The sequence below is a fragment of the Muscardinus avellanarius genome (assembly GCF_963383645.1).
Source record: "Muscardinus avellanarius genome assembly, chromosome: 8".
NCBI classification, from domain to species: domain Eukaryota; kingdom Metazoa; phylum Chordata; class Mammalia; order Rodentia; family Gliridae; genus Muscardinus; species Muscardinus avellanarius.
Window position 1 is genome coordinate 14,433,953 of NC_137794.1, and position 20,312 is coordinate 14,454,264.

At 43.1% G+C, this 20,312-nt stretch overlaps 1 protein-coding gene across 9 annotated transcripts in view; it reads right to left on the reverse strand.

Moving 5' to 3' along the window:
* Positions 1-20,312, reverse strand: part of DST (dystonin) — a gene marked incomplete at both ends in the record, with an annotated part of 523,923 nt that overhangs the window by 366,341 nt on the left and 137,270 nt on the right. For 5 of the 9 annotated variants that reach the window (XM_080699918.1, XM_080699917.1, XM_080699915.1 and 2 more), the window contains one exon: positions 15,746-15,836. The exons of the other annotated variants lie outside the window; for them this stretch is intronic. In XM_080699918.1, the coding sequence (XP_080556044.1) occupies positions 15,746-15,836 (91 nt within the window). Of the gene's footprint in view, positions 1-15,745; positions 15,837-20,312 lie in introns of those variants that run through there. 9 annotated transcript variants of the gene reach the window in all.

A 20,312-nucleotide genomic window follows, 5' to 3' on the forward strand; every position in this document is an offset into this window, starting at 1 on the left:
AACCTTGTCAAAAATAACTTGACAATATAGGGAAGAATTTAGCTCTAGGCTTGTATTTAACTCCAATGGTCTATATATCTGCCTTTAGAACAGTACTACACTGTTTCAATTATTGTAGCTTTATATGGTTTGAAATCAGAAAATATACATCTTCTAGCTTTGTTTTTGCTTCGAGATTGTTTTGGGTATCTAGAGTCCATATTCCATATCAGGATAGATTTTTTTCTGAAAAATAAATATATGATAGTTTCACCTAAAAAAAAGAAAAAAATATTCTCTGGTAAGAAAGAAAGCAAAAAGAAATATTGAAATGTTATCTTTAAGTCATCAAAAGCTTGGTATCAGACAAATGAAACTGTTATGTGAGATTATCATTTTTAATTTTGGATAAATTGCTATAATACTAGATGTCAACCACTAAGCCAAGCATGGGAGGGAGGGATGGGGAGAGAATGGGGTGGGGATCGGGTGGGGGCTGACTGGGCGATGTGTGCATGTATGTCTACAAAAGTTTGTATCCCACTATGATGTATGAATACAGTGCACCAATAAAATAAAATTTAAAAAAAAATAAAAAAAAATAAAGTACTGATACTATAGGCAAAAAAAAAAAAAAAAAAAAAAAAGAAAATCTCAAAGCCCAAAACCCTCAGTAGGAATTCATCTATTCAATCTTTTTTTTTTTCTTTTTTTTTTTTTTGGAAGTACTGGGGTTCCTGGAAACCCTTCTACCTCCGGACTACACTCCCAGGCACCTATTTTTTTTTTTTTTTTTTATTTGGAAACAGGATCTCTTAAGCCAGCAAGGCTGGCTTCGAACCTGCGCGCTCCTCCTGTCTCCGCCTCCCAAGCGCGGGAATGACGAGCGTGGCCACCACACCCGGCTCAATCTTTTTTCTTTTAATGATTAAGCATTTACAAAATGCCTTGCGCCCTGATAAACAATGGAGATATTAAAAGGACTAAAATAAAAATACTTTATATAATTTCCCAGATCTCAAAAGTATTTCATCTTCTGCTGCTTGATAATACTATTTTTAAAAATTATTATTTGTTTTCCTATTTCCTACTATATTTCTGTGTCATCTCTTAAGATTAGGTACTTCCTTAAAATCCTGGGGTTAGTTTATATTCCAGAGGAAAAGAAGCTTGGCAGTATAAGAAGTCTACAAAAAGCCAGGCCCCGTGGCACATCTCTGTAATCCCAGCCACTTGGGAGGCTGAGGCAGGAGGACCACAAATTCAGAGTCACCCTAAACTGAGACCCTATCTCAAAATAAAAAGTAATAAGGGCTAAGGTTGGAGTCAGTAACAGAGTGCTTGTCTAGCATGCAGGAGGCCCTGGGTTCTATCCCCAGGATCAGGAAAGGAAAAAAAAAATTTAAAGTCTACTAAAATTTCTTTATTCCTACTTGTTGGCGAAATAAAACTTTACGAAAGTAGCTTATGGGAACAGAGAACCAAGTAAAGGATAAAGAAAGATGCTTTCAGGAGTCTTTTACTCAGATTTCATGCACAGCACCTTCATTGGGCCGTGATTTGTTTTGATGGTTTTCCCCCAATGGATTGAAATTCCCTAAAGAAAGGTAACACTGTCTTTGTTTACCTTGGCATCCATCATGGGCATGCAAACAAAAATTTTTTTTATAAAAATTTTCAAACAAAGGAAAGAAAACATCAAGTTAAATGAGAAAACAAACAGGTACCCTGGCTAAGGGTGGTGCTCCTTAGAGACCAGTGTGGCACTGGTGCGACTTCAGTCGGTGGCTTCCCACCCATGGCCCCAACCTAAGAAGACAGCCTGTGCGTGTATGATCAGATCAGACAGCGAAAATAACAGCCCGGGCCATAATGGGCCAACTCGGCCAGAAACGACCACACAAACCTTGAGTCTGTGAATTGTTTATGAAAGTGCCAGATGGTCTATCAAGTCAGTGCCACCTAACACCAATGCTGCTTATAAATTATACCTGCGGAATCCAGGAGGCACCTTCTGGATAAGCAGCCATGCTTCGTATGCATGTAAAAATTGCCTGATTTTCTTCTTTTAAACTTTCAACTTTATCTGTGGTGGTGGTAGTGGTGGTGTGTGTGTATGGGTGTCTTCCAGAAGCAGTGAACATTTGTTTTAAAATGTCAAATACAGAAACTGAAAAATAAACTCATTCTAGAGTTAGTCATTTAACAGTTTGGTTTTCATCTTTTCACATCTATGTTTGCATACATAATCTTTTCTTTTTTTTTAAATGAAAATGCTATATAGATTGTGCCTTTTAATTTTCCTTAATAATACATGGAAGAAAGCCGGGCGTGGTGGCGCACGCTTGTATCCCAACATTCGGGAGGCTGAGACCGGAGGATCGCGGTTCGCAAACAGCCTCAGCTACTTAGTGAGAGCCTGTTTCAAAATAAAAAATAGGGCAGGTGGTGTAGCTCAGGGGTCGAATGCCCCTGGGTTCCATCCCTGGTACTGCAAAAAAAGAGTAAAACAACATTATGAAAGTACCGCACACTGATACTTTACAGTCAGTCTAGAATAATAAAATACTTCACAGTGAATCCATTAAAATGTTTAATAAGCACATACAACAGGCAAGTTCTTGGAAACGCCCCGCCCTGCCCTGCCTCCCCACACTTGCACACACCCTGCGCCCACGTGAGGCCAGAACACGTACAAACCTCCACTGCTCCTGCTCCCTGAATGTCAGAACTGAGGCCATGGAGCACCTACTCCCCTCTGCACTCTCCATTACCCAGTCCTAATGCCAAGTAGGATGGAAGGCTCCAAAATTCAACAGATCCTAGGGATGGGATGATGGGTGTGCATGCCTGCTGCCCGCACGTGCCTCCTGGGGCCCAGATCTCACAATTAACTAGGAATTGGTCACAGTGACCCAAGAGCAGCAGCCAAGTTGTTGTGTAATATTTCAAGGTGAGAAACATTTGAATTACATGTAATAATTTCAATTTATATCAAGCCCAGAACACTGATGTACCTGCTGCCTGCCACTTATACTGACTCAATGCTGGTGCCTAAAATACATATACCTCGAGTCTACCCTGAAAACTCAACATTCCCTCCCTTGCAAATACACACTAACAGGACATCACTATCCATGGCTTCTCTTTCTCCATTCATCTTGTCATTATTATTATTATTATTATTATTATTATTATTATTATTGTGGTACTGGGGTTCCTGGAAACCCTTCTACCTCTGGGCTACACTCCCAGACCTATTTTATATTTTTATTTGGAGACAGGATCTCTTAAGCCAGCGAGGCTGGCTTTGAACCTGCGTAATCCTCCTGTCTCCGCCTCCCAAGCGTGGGGATTACAAGCGTGCGCCACCACGCCCGGCCTTGACCATATTATTTTCCTTACTAATTCTCTAGTAATTCTTGTCTTTTTCATTAAGTGACTTAGCTATAACTGATGAAAGTATCTTTTTTAACTACCTGGAGTTTAGTTTAGTTTTGTTTTGTTTTGTTTTGTTTTGACAAAAGAAATGAAAAGACAGACAAGACAGGACTGACCAATGTCAAGAACTGGCAATTGAGAGATCTCAGTTTAGACTTTGTTTCCTTATCTGACTCCATTTTTCTGGACTTATTTTCTCAAGTATAAAATGAAAAGACTGAAAATCAACACACACAATGATTCGGTCTTCTCTCTGCATCAATCACAAGCAAAGGTAACTCTTAAAGGATGGGGAGGGAGGAGAGGAGTCCTGCCACAGTCCCACTAATGTGGAGGGAGAATAGAGAAGAGAAAGGTAAATCTAAACAGCTTTAAGGAATCCCCGGAACGGAACCACCTCAAAGCTGAAGACCAGGATTCCAGGTCCTGAGGCTCCACCCAGAAGCAAGGCACTACTTTAAAACTCTTGGGGGAAGACATGGCTGACCAGGAATTGTTTCTTCAAGTTTGTTAAACTGAAAAATTAACCACAAGAGAACTCTTCCATTTAACCAGAGATAAAAGAAGAAATGTTGGTGCCGATGACATTTAGACATTTCAGGATTGTGTATGTTGGTCACATAACTAAACACAAACATCACTGACCCCGAACGGGGAAGAACACCGCAGTGTCGTGATGGGTAATAACTTTAAAGCCTCTGCCAGGCACAGCAATGCACATCTGAGATCCCTGCTACTTGGGAGGCTGAGGCAGGAGGATCATAAATTCACGGCCAGCCTCAGCAACTTAGTGAGACCCTGTCTCAGAATAAAAGATAAAAAGGGCTGGGGGTGCAGCTCAGTTGTAGACTGGCTCTGAGTTCCATACCTAGTACCCCAAAATAATAATAATGGAAACTTCCCAAATGAGGTCATTTGCACCCAAAGGCACTAAGCTTACATATCCACATAATGAGAGTAGGAAAACTTGCAAAACTAAATTTCTTCCAAAATTCTCTTTTAACCAATTTCACATATAAATCTAAACCTCCCAAAGTACTCCTGGCCTCAGTGCCGTTCGCTGTCTTGAAGATTGGCCCCAAAATGAACAATAACTACAATAGATGATTACAAACTATATCGAAAGCCTGAAAGGCATTTTAAAGGAGTTTCCGAAAGCAGTCTATTAAAATCTCTGAAAGAAATTTAAACTGGTTATTTATAAGATAAAAATGAGGTGGATGCTATTAATAAATGTCAGAAAATGATGCCATGGTGATCAGTAATCATATCAGTATAAAGTGATACATTTATGTCTCAAAAACTAGACACTAACATTTTTGCGTTTATCATCCTAGGGATCTAATAACATACCTGGTGGCACATAAGAAGCCCTCGTGGAATGAATGAGGGGTGAAATAATTAAGGCAAGTATTACAAGACGATTAGGAACCATCCAAGCTTAACTAGCTAACAGAAGAGCCAAGAATGGAAAGCACACCTCTGTACCAATCTGTCATTGCTCTCCTCTAGAATTCACAGTAGTGAGAAATTTCAAATTGGATACATAGCTACTCAAAAATCTACTCAATCGTCAATCGGGCAGTACTGTGTAAGTCCGTAATGGCTAAGTGGCTTCTATGAGTCCTATGACTGCTTTCTCTTGAAATTTTTTTTTCTGAACCTTATAATTAGATGGAAAGACACCAATGGAACAATATTAGTCAAAAGCTGTCAGGACACTATCACCACTACATAAATGAATGCTAGCATCATTCATTAAAAATGCCACGGAGAGCCGGGCGTGGTGGCGCACGCTTGTGATCCCAATACTTGGGAGGCTAAGACAGGAGGATCACGGTTCGTGGCCAGCCTCAGCTACATAGTGAGGCCCTCCGCAACGTAGTGAGAACTGCTTCAAAATAAAGATTAAAAAATCAGCCCGGGGGTATAGCTCGGAGGTAGAATGCACCTGGGTTTAATCCCCAGCACCACACACACAAAAAAATTTTCATTCCTTGTATTTTATTATTTTAATTCCACTGAAGCACATATTTAAATTTCTGCATAGTTTTCTAAATAGAAAGGGGCAGGTCTTTAAGTATATGTCTTTTGCCATACACACACACATACACACGCATGCATGCACACACACGCGCACACACACAAATTAAAGCATCCTTGTATCTTGCTTTTTCTTTTGGTGGTACTAGATTGAACCTAGCAGAATTCTACTTCCAAACTACACCCATAGCCCTATTTTATTTTTATTTTACTTTAGTTTTTATTTATTTATTTATTTATTTTTTATTTTTGCAGTACTGGGGTTGGAACCCAGGAGCATTGTACCTCCGAGTTACACCCCCAGCCCTACTTTTTTAGTCTTTTTTTTTTTTTTTTAATTTTGAAACAGGGTCTAACTGAGTTGCGAAGGGCCTTGCTAAGTAGCTGAGGCTGTCCGTGAACCGAGATCCTCCGGTCTCTGCCTCCCAAATGCTAGTATTACAAGCATGCGCCACCATGCTCGGCTCTTATTTTAATTTTGTAACAGGGTTTTGCTAGGTTGATGAGAATCTCACTACTTGTTGAAGCTGTCCTCAAACCTGCGGTCCTCCTGTCTCAGCCGCCCAAGTATCAGGATTACAGGGGTGGTGGACCACCATCCCCAGCTTGGTATCTTGCTTTCTGTAACTCAGAATCCTTTAGTTCTGCTTTAGACCCTCTATAAATGTTCAAAGGAAAAGTAGAAAAGTACAAAGACTACAAATTATCTATAGCTAACTAAGTTGTTATAGCTTCTGAGAATGCTTGAAGGATCACCAGATAACACACTGCGAAACGTCTTTACACCCTCACTTCAAGGGGTATAAAATTCATACTACATGCAAAAATCAAACTCTAAATTTCAATCACAAAACTTTTTATCTACTAAAGATGCTCAATATTCTGAAGCAGAGTCGAAGTTGCGGAGGGCCTCACTATGTAGCTGAGGCTGGCCACGAACCCAGATCCTCCTGTCTCAGCCTTCCAAGTGCTGGGATTACGAGCCTGCGCCACCACGTCAGCTAGGAATGGAATACTTTTATAATTAGCATTCCCGTAAAAATGTTCACTCAATATAATAGGTTAAAGTTATTGCAAAGATCATAAAGTGAACAATCAAATATTCCTCTAATCATTCAGTTCTTTCTATCAAATGCATTCAGTCATTAGCCCTCCAGCACCCAGGAGTACTCAGGGGTGGGGGAACTTTTTTTTTTTTTTACAGTACTGGGGATTGAACCCAGAGGCATTCTACCTCCAAACTACACCGCAACCTGATTTTTTATCCTTTAATTTGAAATAGGGGCTCACTAAGTTGCGGAGTTGCAGAGGGCCTCACTAAGTAGCTGAGGCTGGCCACGAACCCGGATCCTCCTGTTTCAGCCTCCCAAGTACTGGGATTACCAGCGTGTGCCACACCACACCCTGCTGTGGGTCTTCTAATATATGCCAAAAAATAAAAATCAAGCCATCTTGCTGTAACTGAATTTTTTTTTTTTTTTTTTTTTTTTTTTGGTGGTACTGGGGTTCCTGGAAACCCTTCTACCTCCGGGCTACACTCCCAGACCTACTATATATATATAGTAGAAAATATATATAAAATATATATAAAATATATAAAAAATATAAAATATATATAAAATATATATATATTTTTTTGAAACAGGGTCTCCGAAGCAAGCCTCGCTTCAGAAACCCTGTTCCTAAACCAGCGAGGCTGGCTTCGAACTTGCGCGATCCTCCTGTCTCCTCCCGATGCCCGGCTCAATTCCTATTCTCTAAGTTAAACATGAGTGTTTATATAACTCTTAACTCTAAGAGGCCTCTGAGTTCTTATATGTTGTACACATATACATTACATCCAGGATATAATCAAACCACCACAACAAAAACTTTCTAAAAACAATCACCACAAACTACTTTCTACACCTCTACTTCTGATTACATTTTAAAAGAAGGCACTCGATATCCCGAGTTTAACTTTCACATGTTTTACAGGACATGGACTGCTAATTTCAGTCTATCCTTTAAATAGAACAGTGGACTAATTTTAGCCTCAAGTGCTACACGGAGCCGTAGCTGCCAACTCACTGGATACCTGAATTGCTGCGGCAGCAAATGTAGCAACACCAAAGCAAACTGTCACATTGCTGAACTCCGAGCCACCGCACGCGGCGAAGCGGGGACAATGCCCAGTGCACACGGTCTACACAAACCGTACTGAAGAATGCTGCGACCACGGAAAGGAAACGATCGGGCCCCGCTGACTTGAATGAGATCTGTAAAATGCCATGGTTCAAAGGAGGTGCTGATGGAGAAAGGCTACCTGACCATTTGCAAAAACAGATCTAATGAAGGACCGGCATCCAAAATGCATACGAAGATCTCTTAAAGCTCAACCCCAAGAAAACAAACCCAGTGAAACACTAGACAAATGATCTGAGCCTCGCCAAATGGAAAATTAGCATGTGAAAAGATCCTCAAAGTCATATGTCATTAGGGAACTGCAAATGAAGACAGTGAAATGGCACAGCATACAAGAACAGCTCAAATACAGAACAGGAACGCGGCTGCTCTGGCCTGAATATGTCCTCACTTGGGGGCTCAGCTCCTCAGTGTGGCAGTGTGGGGAGATGGGGCCTCTCAGAGGTGATCGGGTCATGGGCGCCATTCTCAGCAATGGATGGATGTTTTTCTCAGAACACTGGGTTAGTTCTCCCACCAGGAGTGAGTTAGGTCTCTAGTCCGTGGCCAACAGAGCTGGCTATAAGGTGGCCCTCCTGCGGTGGCCGGCCTGCCGTCTCCCCTGGTCTCTTGCACACAGGCTCTCTGCACAAGTCTGCTTCCCCCTTTCCCCTTTCAGTTCTCTGCCATACAGGACAGGGCCCTGGACAGAATCATGAGTCAAAATAAACCTCTCTTCTCTATAAAGCATCCATCCTGGAGATTTCTATTACAGCAACGCAAAAGAGACTAAGACAAAAACCAAACGCTGACAAGGATGAGGAGCAATGGGAACTTTCATTCATTCCTTGCCGGTGGGAATGGAAGCTGGGTGGGGCAGCTGCTTTAGGAAAAATCTTAGCCGTTTCTTTCAAAGCTAAACATACCAAGTGACCCAGCAATGTACTTCTTTACCCAAATTACTTGAAATCTTAAACATTCACACGAAAATCTGCACACAAATGATTCCGGCAACTATTTAAGTAATTGACAAAAAACGCAAACAGCCAACATGCCTTTCAACAGGTGAATCGATAAACTGTGGTTTATTAGACAATGGATGATTAATCAGGAATAAAAAGATATACTGCATGATTCCAAATATCCAAACATATAGCATTTTGGAAAAGGCAGAATTATAGAAACAGCAAAAAGATCAGTGGTTGTCAGGGGCTCAAAAGGAGAATTCCATCTCTGAGCTACAACCCCAGCCCTGTTTGGCTGGTTGGCTAGTTGGTTGTTTTTTGAAACCGGGTCTCACTAAGTTGGAGAGGGCCTCACTCAGTTGCTGATGCCTGGCTGTGAACCTGCAATCCTCCTGTCTCAGCCTTCCAAGTACTGGAATTACAAGCATGGGCCACCACTCCCAGAACACAGAGGATTTTCTAGGCAGTGAAACTAAACACTATTATACACAATGGTAGATAATGCACTTGTCAAAACCTGCAGAACTATACAACAGAGTGAACCCTAATGTAAACTGTAGATCTTAGTTGTTATTAATACTGTTATCGCCGGGCGTGGTGGCGCACGCTTGTAATCCCTGCACTTGGGAGGCTGAGACAGAAGGATCGCGCAGGTTTGAAGCCAGCCTCAGCTACTTAGTGAGGCTCTCAGCAACTTAGTGAGAGAGACCCTGTTTCCAAATAAAATATAAAATAGGTCTGGGAGTATAGTCCGGAGGTAATATATATATATATATATATACTGTTATCAATATTAGTTCCTCAAATGTTAACAAATATACTGCACCATTACAAGGTGTCAATACAGGACACTATGGGGGAAGGAAAGGGTTTATATATGGGAACTTTCTAGTTTTTCTTTAATCGTGTATGCTCTAAAAGGTCTAGATTTAAAACTCAGGAGAGGAGGAAGGCTACTAGCGTAGGAGGAGCCAAAGGACTTGAGTTCTTAGTCTACTTCATTCACTGACTACCTATGTCTTCTCTACTACTCAGAATAATTCAAAGGCTCTATTTTATGTATCTTACAGGTTTAATAAACCTAGGATTAAATAAGCTACCAAATAGCGTTACTTCACGCCAAAAAAATCAAGAATATATATTGTCACACTGGCACGACCAGCATGGAAAACTGAATACAGGGGCATTTTTTAAGCCCAGGCACAGTAGTATCTTTGTACAATATCTTTAATACCAGGGTTCACTGGGAAATATTTTCACCCACTAGAGAAAAATCAAGACTCTGTCCCTCCCTTTGATGATTCTTTCCAGGAAACATCTCAGGCACGTATTGAAGCTACCACATTCACTAGTGGCATTTACCAAAACTTAATTCTTTTCCAAATTTCCTCAACCTAAATAAAGTCTGGAATCGCTCATAGTAAAATTTATTTTCCTTTCCTGGATAACTAATCATTACAATTCATAATCGAGCTACGATAAAACAGCTTGTTTCTGACCACTGACAGAAACAAGAATCTATCTCAGCCAACACCTGCAATGCCTCGTGAAAAGAGACTGGGGTCAAAAATTACTAAAAGCTGAGAAATGGACACAGAAGTCTTTCCTATCTTTTCTTCAAAAGTCATTTGCGTCCTATGCATGGAACAGAAGCAACTGGGTTCCTTTTTTAATTAATATAAGAAAAATGTTCTAAACTACAAATCATCTTCTCTCCCTTGATTTGTTCATAGACTTTGGAGGAGATTTTGGCATGTTCTTTATTTTTATACTCAGTTGTGGACAGACCTTTGTGTTACCTCTGTAGTTTTTGAGGTTTTCATAAGCCCCATCTCATGATAATGCTCCGATCCAACTCTCCATCTCCTCACAGAGCCAGGATCCCGAGGCGCACAGGACCCAAGGGCAGAAATATAATGATTCCACAGCCCGATCACAAAATAACAATAAAACAACAAATTGCTCCCACCCCTTCGCCCTACACTTATGACCTAAAATTGTCATCAAGCCTGAAAGTAGCCATCGCCAAACTGCCCAAATTAAAAACCTAAAGGTTTTGAAAAGCATAAAGCTTCCTTTTTAAAGTGCATTACTAGCCGAGCGTGGTGGCACACGCTTGTAATCCCAACATTTGGGAGGCTGAGACCGGAGGATCGCGGTTAGAGGACAGCCTCAGCTACTTAGTGAGGCCCTCTGCAGCTCAGTGAGACCCTGTTTCAAAATTAAGAATAAAAAATTGGGCAGGGGGTGTAGCTCAGAGGTCAAATGCCTCTGGATTCCATCCCCAGACCCGCAAAAAATAAATAAATAAATAAATAAATAAATAAATAAATAAAGTGCATTACTAAATAAACGCTGAAATAACTCTTAAGTCAGAACAAAAGAAACTAAAAGACCATCCATATATCTGAAGTTCAAAGTTAAATTCACTAGCAGTATCTTAACAATTGCTCCTATTCCTGAACTGATGCCCCATTTGTGTTCCGTACGTTGTGAGGTCATAGTAAACAACTTCTTTGGCCAACTTAAACCTTAGTTATTTGGTGTAAATCGCTTTTCAAATCCATATTGTACTGGGTGTGGTGACACACACCTGTAATCCAAGCACTTGGGAGGCTGAGACAGGAGGGTTGCAGTTTTGAGGCCAGCCCTAGCAACTTAGCAAAACTCTCAGCAACCTAGTAAGACCCTGTTTGAAAACAAGAAATAAAAAAGGCCCTGGGAGTGTATGTAGCTCAGAGGCAGAATGCCCCTAAGTTCAACTGCCAGTATTCATAATAATAATTATTATTAATATTAATATTATTAATAATAATAATGTAGGTTATAAAACATTGAATGGTGTCATTTTGAAAATCCTCAGACTCTTCAATGGAGATCTCGGATGTTCCCTCCAACTTTAGTGAAGTCAAATGTATTGGGGTTAGAGCTGTTAACATGTCTCCAAACTTCAAGTTTCCAGTTTCAGCACAGTTTACCCTCTGTTGCCAGACACCGCTGGTTGCAAAGCCATTCTCTCCGTATTCTATACAAACATAACTTCAAATTTGCTCAAAATACTAACTAGAGCCAGGCGTGGTGGCGCACGCTTGTAATCCCAGCATTTGGGAGGCTGAGTCAGGAAGATCACGGTTCGCAGACATCCTCAGCTACTTAGTGAGGCCATCTGCAACTTAGTGAGACCCTGTTTCAAAATAAAGAATAAAAAATAGGGCAGGGGGTATAGCTCGGAGGTCAATGCCTCTGGGTTCCATCCCCAGACCCGAAAAAAAAAAAAAAAAAAAAACACTAACTAGGTTTAGCTGAAAAATCTTATATTACTTGAAGACAGGGTGGGTCCTGGAACAGTTCTCACATGGAACTGAGAAGACACAAGAACTGGAAGAAGAGCAGCCATTTAGTAACTGCAGAACAACCATATGATACAGAGCTTGGCCGTTAGTGAGCCAGTGCAAGGAGCCTGGGTCTCCACTGGCAAATGGAAGGAGCCCCAGCCTCTTCCCGGCCTGCCTACCTTGGATTTCTCAGCACCTGATAAAAAGAAAATGTCTGTTTTGTTAAGCACTATAACCTGTTTTCTATTAGAAACAGCCAAAGAGTCCCAAGGAATACACAACAGATTAAGCCTGTTTCATTTTTTAAAGGAAAAAAAAAGGCCCAGAGTAGTACTGTATAACTAGCTACTATATTTATTACATTATTGTGATGCTACAGAAAGTTCAAGCCATGAGTACAGCACAGAAAACAAGTAGGAACATCAGAGACTGTACTATAAATCGGGAGAGAAAGTCCCTGAAACCTTTATACTCCAGTATTCAATTCAAGCAAACACCACAGTGATTTACAAATGAGATTTTTACCAGTTACACATCTATGCGGACCATAAAACTGAACTGAACTATGGCAGGTCCTTCCACCATCATGCACATAAGCGATGACCCAAATATCTGTGATTAACAGAGAAAAAATTACCTATTGTCTAAATAATAAAAGTTTTGTTTGGGTTTTTACTGATATGATACATAAGTAACCAAACTGCCCATTCAGCTTCCCTTGAGAATGGTAATGTAATGTTTTCACCACGGCTGTCTTGCTGTCCGAGGACAAGACCGACAGAAGGATAGCCAGTTTATTGGATGAAATAATGTTTTTAAAATTAAGTCTAAAAATGCATAGAATAAAATTTACAGGGTTCACATTAATCATCTCATTTTTTCACTTAAAGTCATGTAAAAAAAAAAAAGTAACACTGTCCTGATACACTTAAAATCTCACAGACTACAGTGAACTCTAGTTAACTTCATTACTTACAGAACCAGTATACAAGTTAGTTTCCTTATACTTAAGAAGAATAACAAGAAGCCCTTTGGTATCTGTGCTAAGCTATTAAAGATATTTTGTATTACACAGTAAATACACTGAATAATTTAATATATAGAAAGCCAATAACATGCATGGTCAACTTCTGGCATAAACTATTAGAGTTATGTTTTATTAAAATATAAATGCCTTTTTTTTGCCCTGACTTTGGTATCAGCTAAAGTAATTTTTTTTAGTCAGATGGACCTGATTATTTTAACAATGAATATATTTTACAAGTAACAGGACTAGAACATGAACCAAAACACTGCTCCCTCCTGTGTAGGAAATAACTTTCTGTGTTACTCTAATTCAGCAAACAGTTGCCTATTTTTGCTCAGAAGTAAAGGACCGAAGCAAGACACAAGAATAGACCACACCATAAATAATTAGGGCTCATTCGCCACTATTCTTGTTTTTCTACCGAGAGCCTGGTTTGATGTCCTTCCAAGACTGTCTGCGGACTAGGCCTAACCAAGTCTCAACTTCTAAGTCAAATATCCATAATGCCTAACATTAGAGATTGCTATAATTCTACATTTCTGATGATAGGCAATTTTGAAATTGCTCCAGCTGCCCCTACCACTTTACACTACTCAACAGCTGGGGCATAAGATAACTTGGCAACCTGGTAATCCTCCAGATGGATGCAGACTCATTCCGTAACCACGGAACTTTTTCAGAAATAAATATCGAATCGATCTCTCTAAAGTTCAAATGGGAAGACGAAATGCTTTCAACACCGCGTGATTTCAGAAAATGAGCAACTGTACTTTGGAAGTGCAGCGAGCTGACACTCCCTGGTCAAAGCCTCCAATTCTTTTCTGATTAGATCAGTCCCCATTGCGAGTCATCAGGATAATAAGAACTGTAGTGAAGTCATCGGATTGGACACTGATGGGAAATCGTAACTGGCTCCAAAACACATCGGGAAAACAATGAGTTTTCCAGGTCTCCAGCTTTTCATGGAATACATTAGCCAACATGGTTACTTTCCAAGACTAACTGATGGATCTGTCTATAAAGCCAAGTACAAACTGATGACCTAAGCATTTTAAAACCACAAAGAAAACGAAGGGAATACCCCTCACCTTTTCAATGAAATCTTGGGCAAAATGTTTAAAGAAATATATGTTGGTAATGATTAAAATGAAGGATAGGGCAGAAAAGATGCTATGCCCCTTGGATCTTTTCCTTTATTTACAAAGGCAAATAAAGACAAGCTTTTAAACAGTGTCTGCTTCCTCCAGACAGGTCAAGTCAGCACTCCAGTTATTTCTGTTTTCAGTGGCCTGAAATCGTTCGTATCTCACTGATATAAAGCATGATATGGCAGAAAATACAGCTCTGATTGCAAAAGCATGAAGTACATACATGATAGAGCTTTCAGATTTCTTTTTTTCTGATTTTATAGAGCACAGATGTATTTCTTCAATAAGGTTTAAGGTTGACTAGTCTAAATTGCAATATTTTCATTTTTACAGTTCTGAAGATAACTGAATAAGAACCTCGTTTTAAACTAAAAGATGGAAGTTAACATGAGTATATTACACACACACACACACACACACTCACACACACACACACACACACACACACACACACACTCACACACACAAATGCTACAAATGTGCTTTGGCCTAAAATATCAGTGCACTTGCTCAGTGGCAGTGTTATACACAATAGAGTCTTGGCACAAAGGAATTCCAGTTGTGTTGTTTACAAAATCCTATGTGGGTGATAAGAATTTCAGTTATAAAATGTACTCTGGAGAGGAATAAAACAGAATTGTCGGTAAATTCTGAGCTTTGGGGGGATTTGGAATTATGTTATTTGGTTCTGGGTTTTATATTTAAACTTTCTATTAATAGAAAAATCATGCATGTCAACCATGTACTGCCATTCGGTTTACAGAAATTGAGTTACTAAAATCCAAAGCCAGTGTTGAAAAAATGTAAAAACATTCTGAATTCGACCTATGAAACAGACCACTATTCACTACTTCTATGAGTATCTGTGGGTCAGCCCTGAATGTAGACTGTTTGGGAACCACAAGGAGGAGACGGTGTATACACACTTAATACATTTTAGAGCCAAAAACGACACAACACGGAAGGGTGAAGTTTCTATTTTGTCTAACATTTACCTACAAAGTAAATATAACACATAGTAACTTATCAATGTTTACCAAGTGAAAACAGAATTTCCCGCATATAAATCATAGGGAAGCATCTCAAAATATACTTCGCATTTAAATTCTCAACAAACTCACTGACTAAAGTCTTTCATCTATCACGCTATTAAATAATTTTTGCAAGACCCCCAAATCAGCATTGAGTCGCAAACCACAAACTTTTTTTTTTCAAATAATAACATTATTTTAAGGAAAATGACCCCTTGCTGCTCTCAGCGGTGAATCTTTTGACGCGGCTAACCAGTGCCCAGGCCATGCCGGAGCAGCGAGCAGCCAGGCCTCAGCAATCTCAGAGAATTAATCGGTATCCACCCTCACAGGAAGAATTATCAATATAAGAGCTTTTTACAAAGGGAGAGAAAGCGCAGGGTGCTTCTTGGAAACCAGCCTCCCTCCCCCATTCTCCAGCCCATCCAAGGGCGTCTCCGGACGTCGCCTCCCCGCCCCATCGCGGGGTCCCGGAGCCCCATCCCAAACACCCGGGTCACCCCCCAGACTGGCTCAGACACCTGTTTACGGCGCCGGCGGCGCTCAGGTCCGGGGAGGGGAGGGGAGGTGGCCGGCCCTGCGGGCGCCCACCCCAGCGCCAGGGACTCCATACCTTTGTACCTCTCCAGGACATCCTCGTAGGCCTGGAGGTACTCCTGCTCCTCGACGCACAGGTAAGCAGCGGGGGAGAGGTACCCCGCCATGCCAAGTGGATGCGAGCAATGACTGGCCACTTCGCGGCTGCCCTCGGAGCCCAGGGGCCGGGTTCGGCGGCGCAGGCTCGGGGGCGGTGGGGAGGGGGCGGGGGCCGGGCTCTCAGCGGCGGCGGGGCGCGGCGGCCCGGGGGGCGGGCGGGGGCGGCCGGGCGCCCCGACCCTCTGCGGCCAGCGCGGCCTCCGCCCGGGATGCTGCGCCGCGCATCTGCGGCATTTCCCGGCCGCGCTGCAGACTCGCCAGCTCCGGGAGGAGGGCGGCAGGGAGGAGGGAGCACGGTCAGCGCCCCGCCGGGAGGAGGGCGGCCGGGAGGAGGGGCGCGGGGAGGAGGGAGCACGGTCAGCGCCCCGCCGGGAGGAGGGCGGCCGGGAGGAGGGGCGCGGGGAGGAGGGAGCACGGTCAGCGCCCCGCCGGGAGGAGGGCGGCCGGGAGGAGGGGCGCGGGGAGGAGGGCGGCCGGGAGGAGGGGCGCGGGGAGGAGGGAGCACGGTCAGCGCCCCGCCGGGAGAAGGGCGGCCGGGAGGAGGGCGCGCGGGAGGAGGGAGCACGATCGGCGCCTCGCCCCTCCTCCCAGGCGGAGCCCGGGCCCGCCCCCTCCCCGCGGCCGCGGCCAGCACGCCCACCCCCGGACACCGGCTGCCCCGCCCGGATCCCAGCGTCGGGTTTCTATTTGGGACCCACAACAGGTGCCTGGGAAACAAAGCGGGGCCTGGGGCCACCCCACCGACGGCGCAGCCCCGGACCGGGACCCAGGGAGGGATGCTGGAAGGACTGTCAAGCCCATGTGATGGTGTAAGAGGACTCCGGGTCGCGGGGCAGCGCGGGGCGGGGGGCGCCGCGGCTCTGCAGGTGGCCCCGCGCATCAGCCTGACAGCGCACCCCGCCCTGCGCCTCCCAGCCGGGGAGCACCCGCCCGCCCCCCCAGAGCCGAGCCCCGCAGCGCCGCCCTCCGCCACAGGCAGGAGTCCACACCGCGCTGGGTCCATGGAGTGAAATGGGTACCCTGCGATCGGTCATCTAAGACAGTAAGTGGATTTGAAGGTCTGCAGGAGAAACCAGCTGGAAACGGACTGTGTCTAACTGAAGCCAGACGTGGTGGGGCACACTTGTAATCCTAGTACTTGGAAGACTCAGACAGGGGAATCACAGGTTCGAGACCAGCCATAGCAATTTAGCTCAGACACTCAGCAACTTGGGGAGACCCTGTTGCAAGAATAAAAAATAAAAAAGGGTTGGGGGTACAGCTCAGAGGCAGAATGCCTTGGGTTCAATCGCCAAGCCCCCACCCCAACCCACCCCCCAAGAAGAATAATGACTGAAGCCAGGCTGCCTTGGTTCATGAAATACCAGCCCCACACTAATGGGTGGCATGGGCTAGTTACCCTCTGAGTCCCTCTTCATCTGATTATAGCATCTAACTCAAAATTATTAGTGAGGCTTAGAACAGCTGGAGTGCCGGTGCTGGCCACACTATTGCAGGTGCTCTAACTAGGTAAATAAGGTCACTGGTGACCATTCTCGTCCTTGTCAACTTCCCCTCCATCCAAATCTTCCCTGTTGCCTTCTTTCATTTGTACTAACCTTTTGCCCTTGATGAGTTTTTTTTTTTTTTTCTTTTTTCCTTTTCAGTATTGAGTGTTGTGAAATCAGGACCATTTTCCATTAACCCTTACTTGAGTTAGAGTTACTGGGGGGGGGGGATGGGGAATGGGGGATGGGATGATTGTATTCTCTTGGGAAAACGTTACTTTAGTTAGAGCACTTTGAGCAATGGGCTTCCTTTTATTCCAAAAAAAAAAAAAAAAAAAAAAAAGCAAGACCACATCTTTCTTTTCTAACCTGGCTACTGGCTCATAATCTGAGTTTGACCCCTGTGTCCATTAAGCCTTTAAGATCACTGGAGTTTCCCCATGAAGGCAACTGATAGGTACTTATGTGCACATTAGTCAATGAAGTAATAGTCAATCGGACACCTCTGTGGTGGGCGGGGTATTGAACACTGGGGCATTCTACCTCCAAGCTACACTCCAAGCCTTTTTCTTTTCCTTTTTTTTTTTTTTCTTTTTTTTGCGGGTCTGAGGATGGAACCCAGGGGCATTCGACCTCTGAGCTATATCCCCTACCCTATTATTTATTCTTTATTTTGAAACAGGGTCTCACTGAGTTGCAGAGGGCCTTACTAAGTAGCCCAGGCTGTGGACGAACCGTGATCCTCCTGTCTCAGCTTCCTAAATGCTGGGATTACAAGCATGCGCCACCATACCCGGCTTAATAGTGATTTTAACTATTTCTGGAGTGAGTACAAAAGAACAGAAGCAGTATCTGGGGGTTGTTTGTAAAACTGCCTTTGCCTCAAGCATTCCCAGAATAGTAATAGTAGGTCATATGCTAATAATATTGCTGTATTCTAAGGGGAAGTATCAGAAACATAGTGGTAAAGAGCTTGGCCTCTGGGGTCAAGGGTGACTTCATTCAGATCCTAGTCCTATGACCTTGGGATATTTCTCCTCTCTGCAGATATCTGAACTAAAAATTTTTGGGAAAAACAGCCAGGCTTGGTGGCACAAGCCTTAATCTAAGTACTTGAAAGGCTTAGACAGGAAGATCAAAAGTTCAAGGCCAGCCACACCTTATTGGGGGAGGTACCTTACAGGGACGTCAGAATTGCGTAAACAAGATGGAGGTCATGGTTATAAAAAGTCCTGTCCACGTGTAAGCCCTTTGGTGTATTCATTTCGAGTCACCCCTCCATGCCAGTCTGGTATGGAGCTGTATTTCTATTTTCTGTATTTCTATCTTTCTAATAAATTTCTTTAAATCTTCAGCAACTGTCCAAGCTATGCATATTTATTCTTAGCTTAGGACAAGAATCCATGGTTTTTTTCTTTAGTTTGGGGTCGTTTTGGATTTTGTTATGGGTTGGGGGAAAGTGTGTCCGGGACCCTAGCAGGGGTTCCTGGGGAATGGCTTCCCCAAACCATAGTCTCCCAATCTCCAATAACAGGCTGGGGGTATAGCGCAGAGGTAGAATGCCCCTGACTTTAATCCTCAGTACCTCAGTACCAATACAGACATTAGACATGGAAATAGAGAAAATTCACAGCACACAGTTTATAGGGCTTTGGGGAGGCCTGCATTAAATAGCACAGTAACTTTTTAGACAAGCAGCTGACCATGTACACAGCATTTTCCATGTGCCAAGGAGTTTGCAAATGATTTTATATTTACTATCATACGTATCACAATAATAACCCCTTGGTAAAGAAATTAGAGCCGGGCGTGGTGGCGCACGCTTGTAATCCCCGCGCTTGGGAGGCAGAGACAGGAGGATCGCGCAGGTTCGAAGCCAGCCGCGCGCGCTGGCTTAGGAGACCCTGTTTCCAAATGAAAATGTAAAAATAGGTCTGGGAGTGTAGCCCGGAGGTAGAAGGGCTTCCAGGAACCCCAGTACCACCAAAAAAAAAAAAAAGAAATTAGAGCTAAAAAAAAAAAAAGTTCAGTAAGCTGGTGAAGTAAAACACTAGTTAATGTCAGAGAGAGAATTAAAATCCAACTTCACAGCCGGGCGTGGTGGTGCACGCTTGTAATCACAGTACTTGGGAGGCTGAGACAGGAGGATCACAGGCTCATGGCCAGACTCAGCTACTTAGTGAGGCCCTCTGCAACTCAGTGAGGAACGGTTTCAAAATAAAGAATAAAAAATAGGGCTGGGGGTGGAGCTCAGAGGTAGAATGCCATTGAGATTGATCCCAGTATCTCACACACACACACACACACACACACACACATACATACACACACACACACACACACACACACACACACACACACACACAATCCAACTTTGCCCAAGTTCAAAGTACGGCTCTGCTTTCATCCTTTGATTCTAACCTCAAAAATTCTTCTTTTTTAATCAGGCACAGTGGCTGGCACACACCTATAATACCAGTGTTTGGGAAGCTGAGCAGGAGGATCACAGGTTCAAGGCTCGCACATGGTAACTCAGCAAGACCTTGTTTCAAAATAAAAAATAAAATAGAACTGAGGGTATAGCAGAGGTAGAATGTCCCTGGGTTCAATCCCCAGTACTATAATAAATAAATAAATAAATAAATAAATAAATAAATAAATAAATAAATAAATGGGCCGGGGGAGCCAGATTGGTGATACACACATGCACATCTGTAAATCTTAGTAGTTGAGAGGCTGACACAGCAGGATTGCCTGTTCATGGCCAGCCTGAGCAACTTACTGAGGCTCTCCACAACTTAGTAGGGCCCTGTTTCAAAATAAAAAATAAAATAAGAATGGGGTGTAGCTCAGACGTAGAATGCCCCCCTGGGTTCAATCCCAAGTATCATACATACACACACACACACACACACACACACACACACACACACACGGGCTGGGGATATAGCTCAGAGGTAGAATGCCCCTGGGTTCAATCCCAAGTATCATACACAC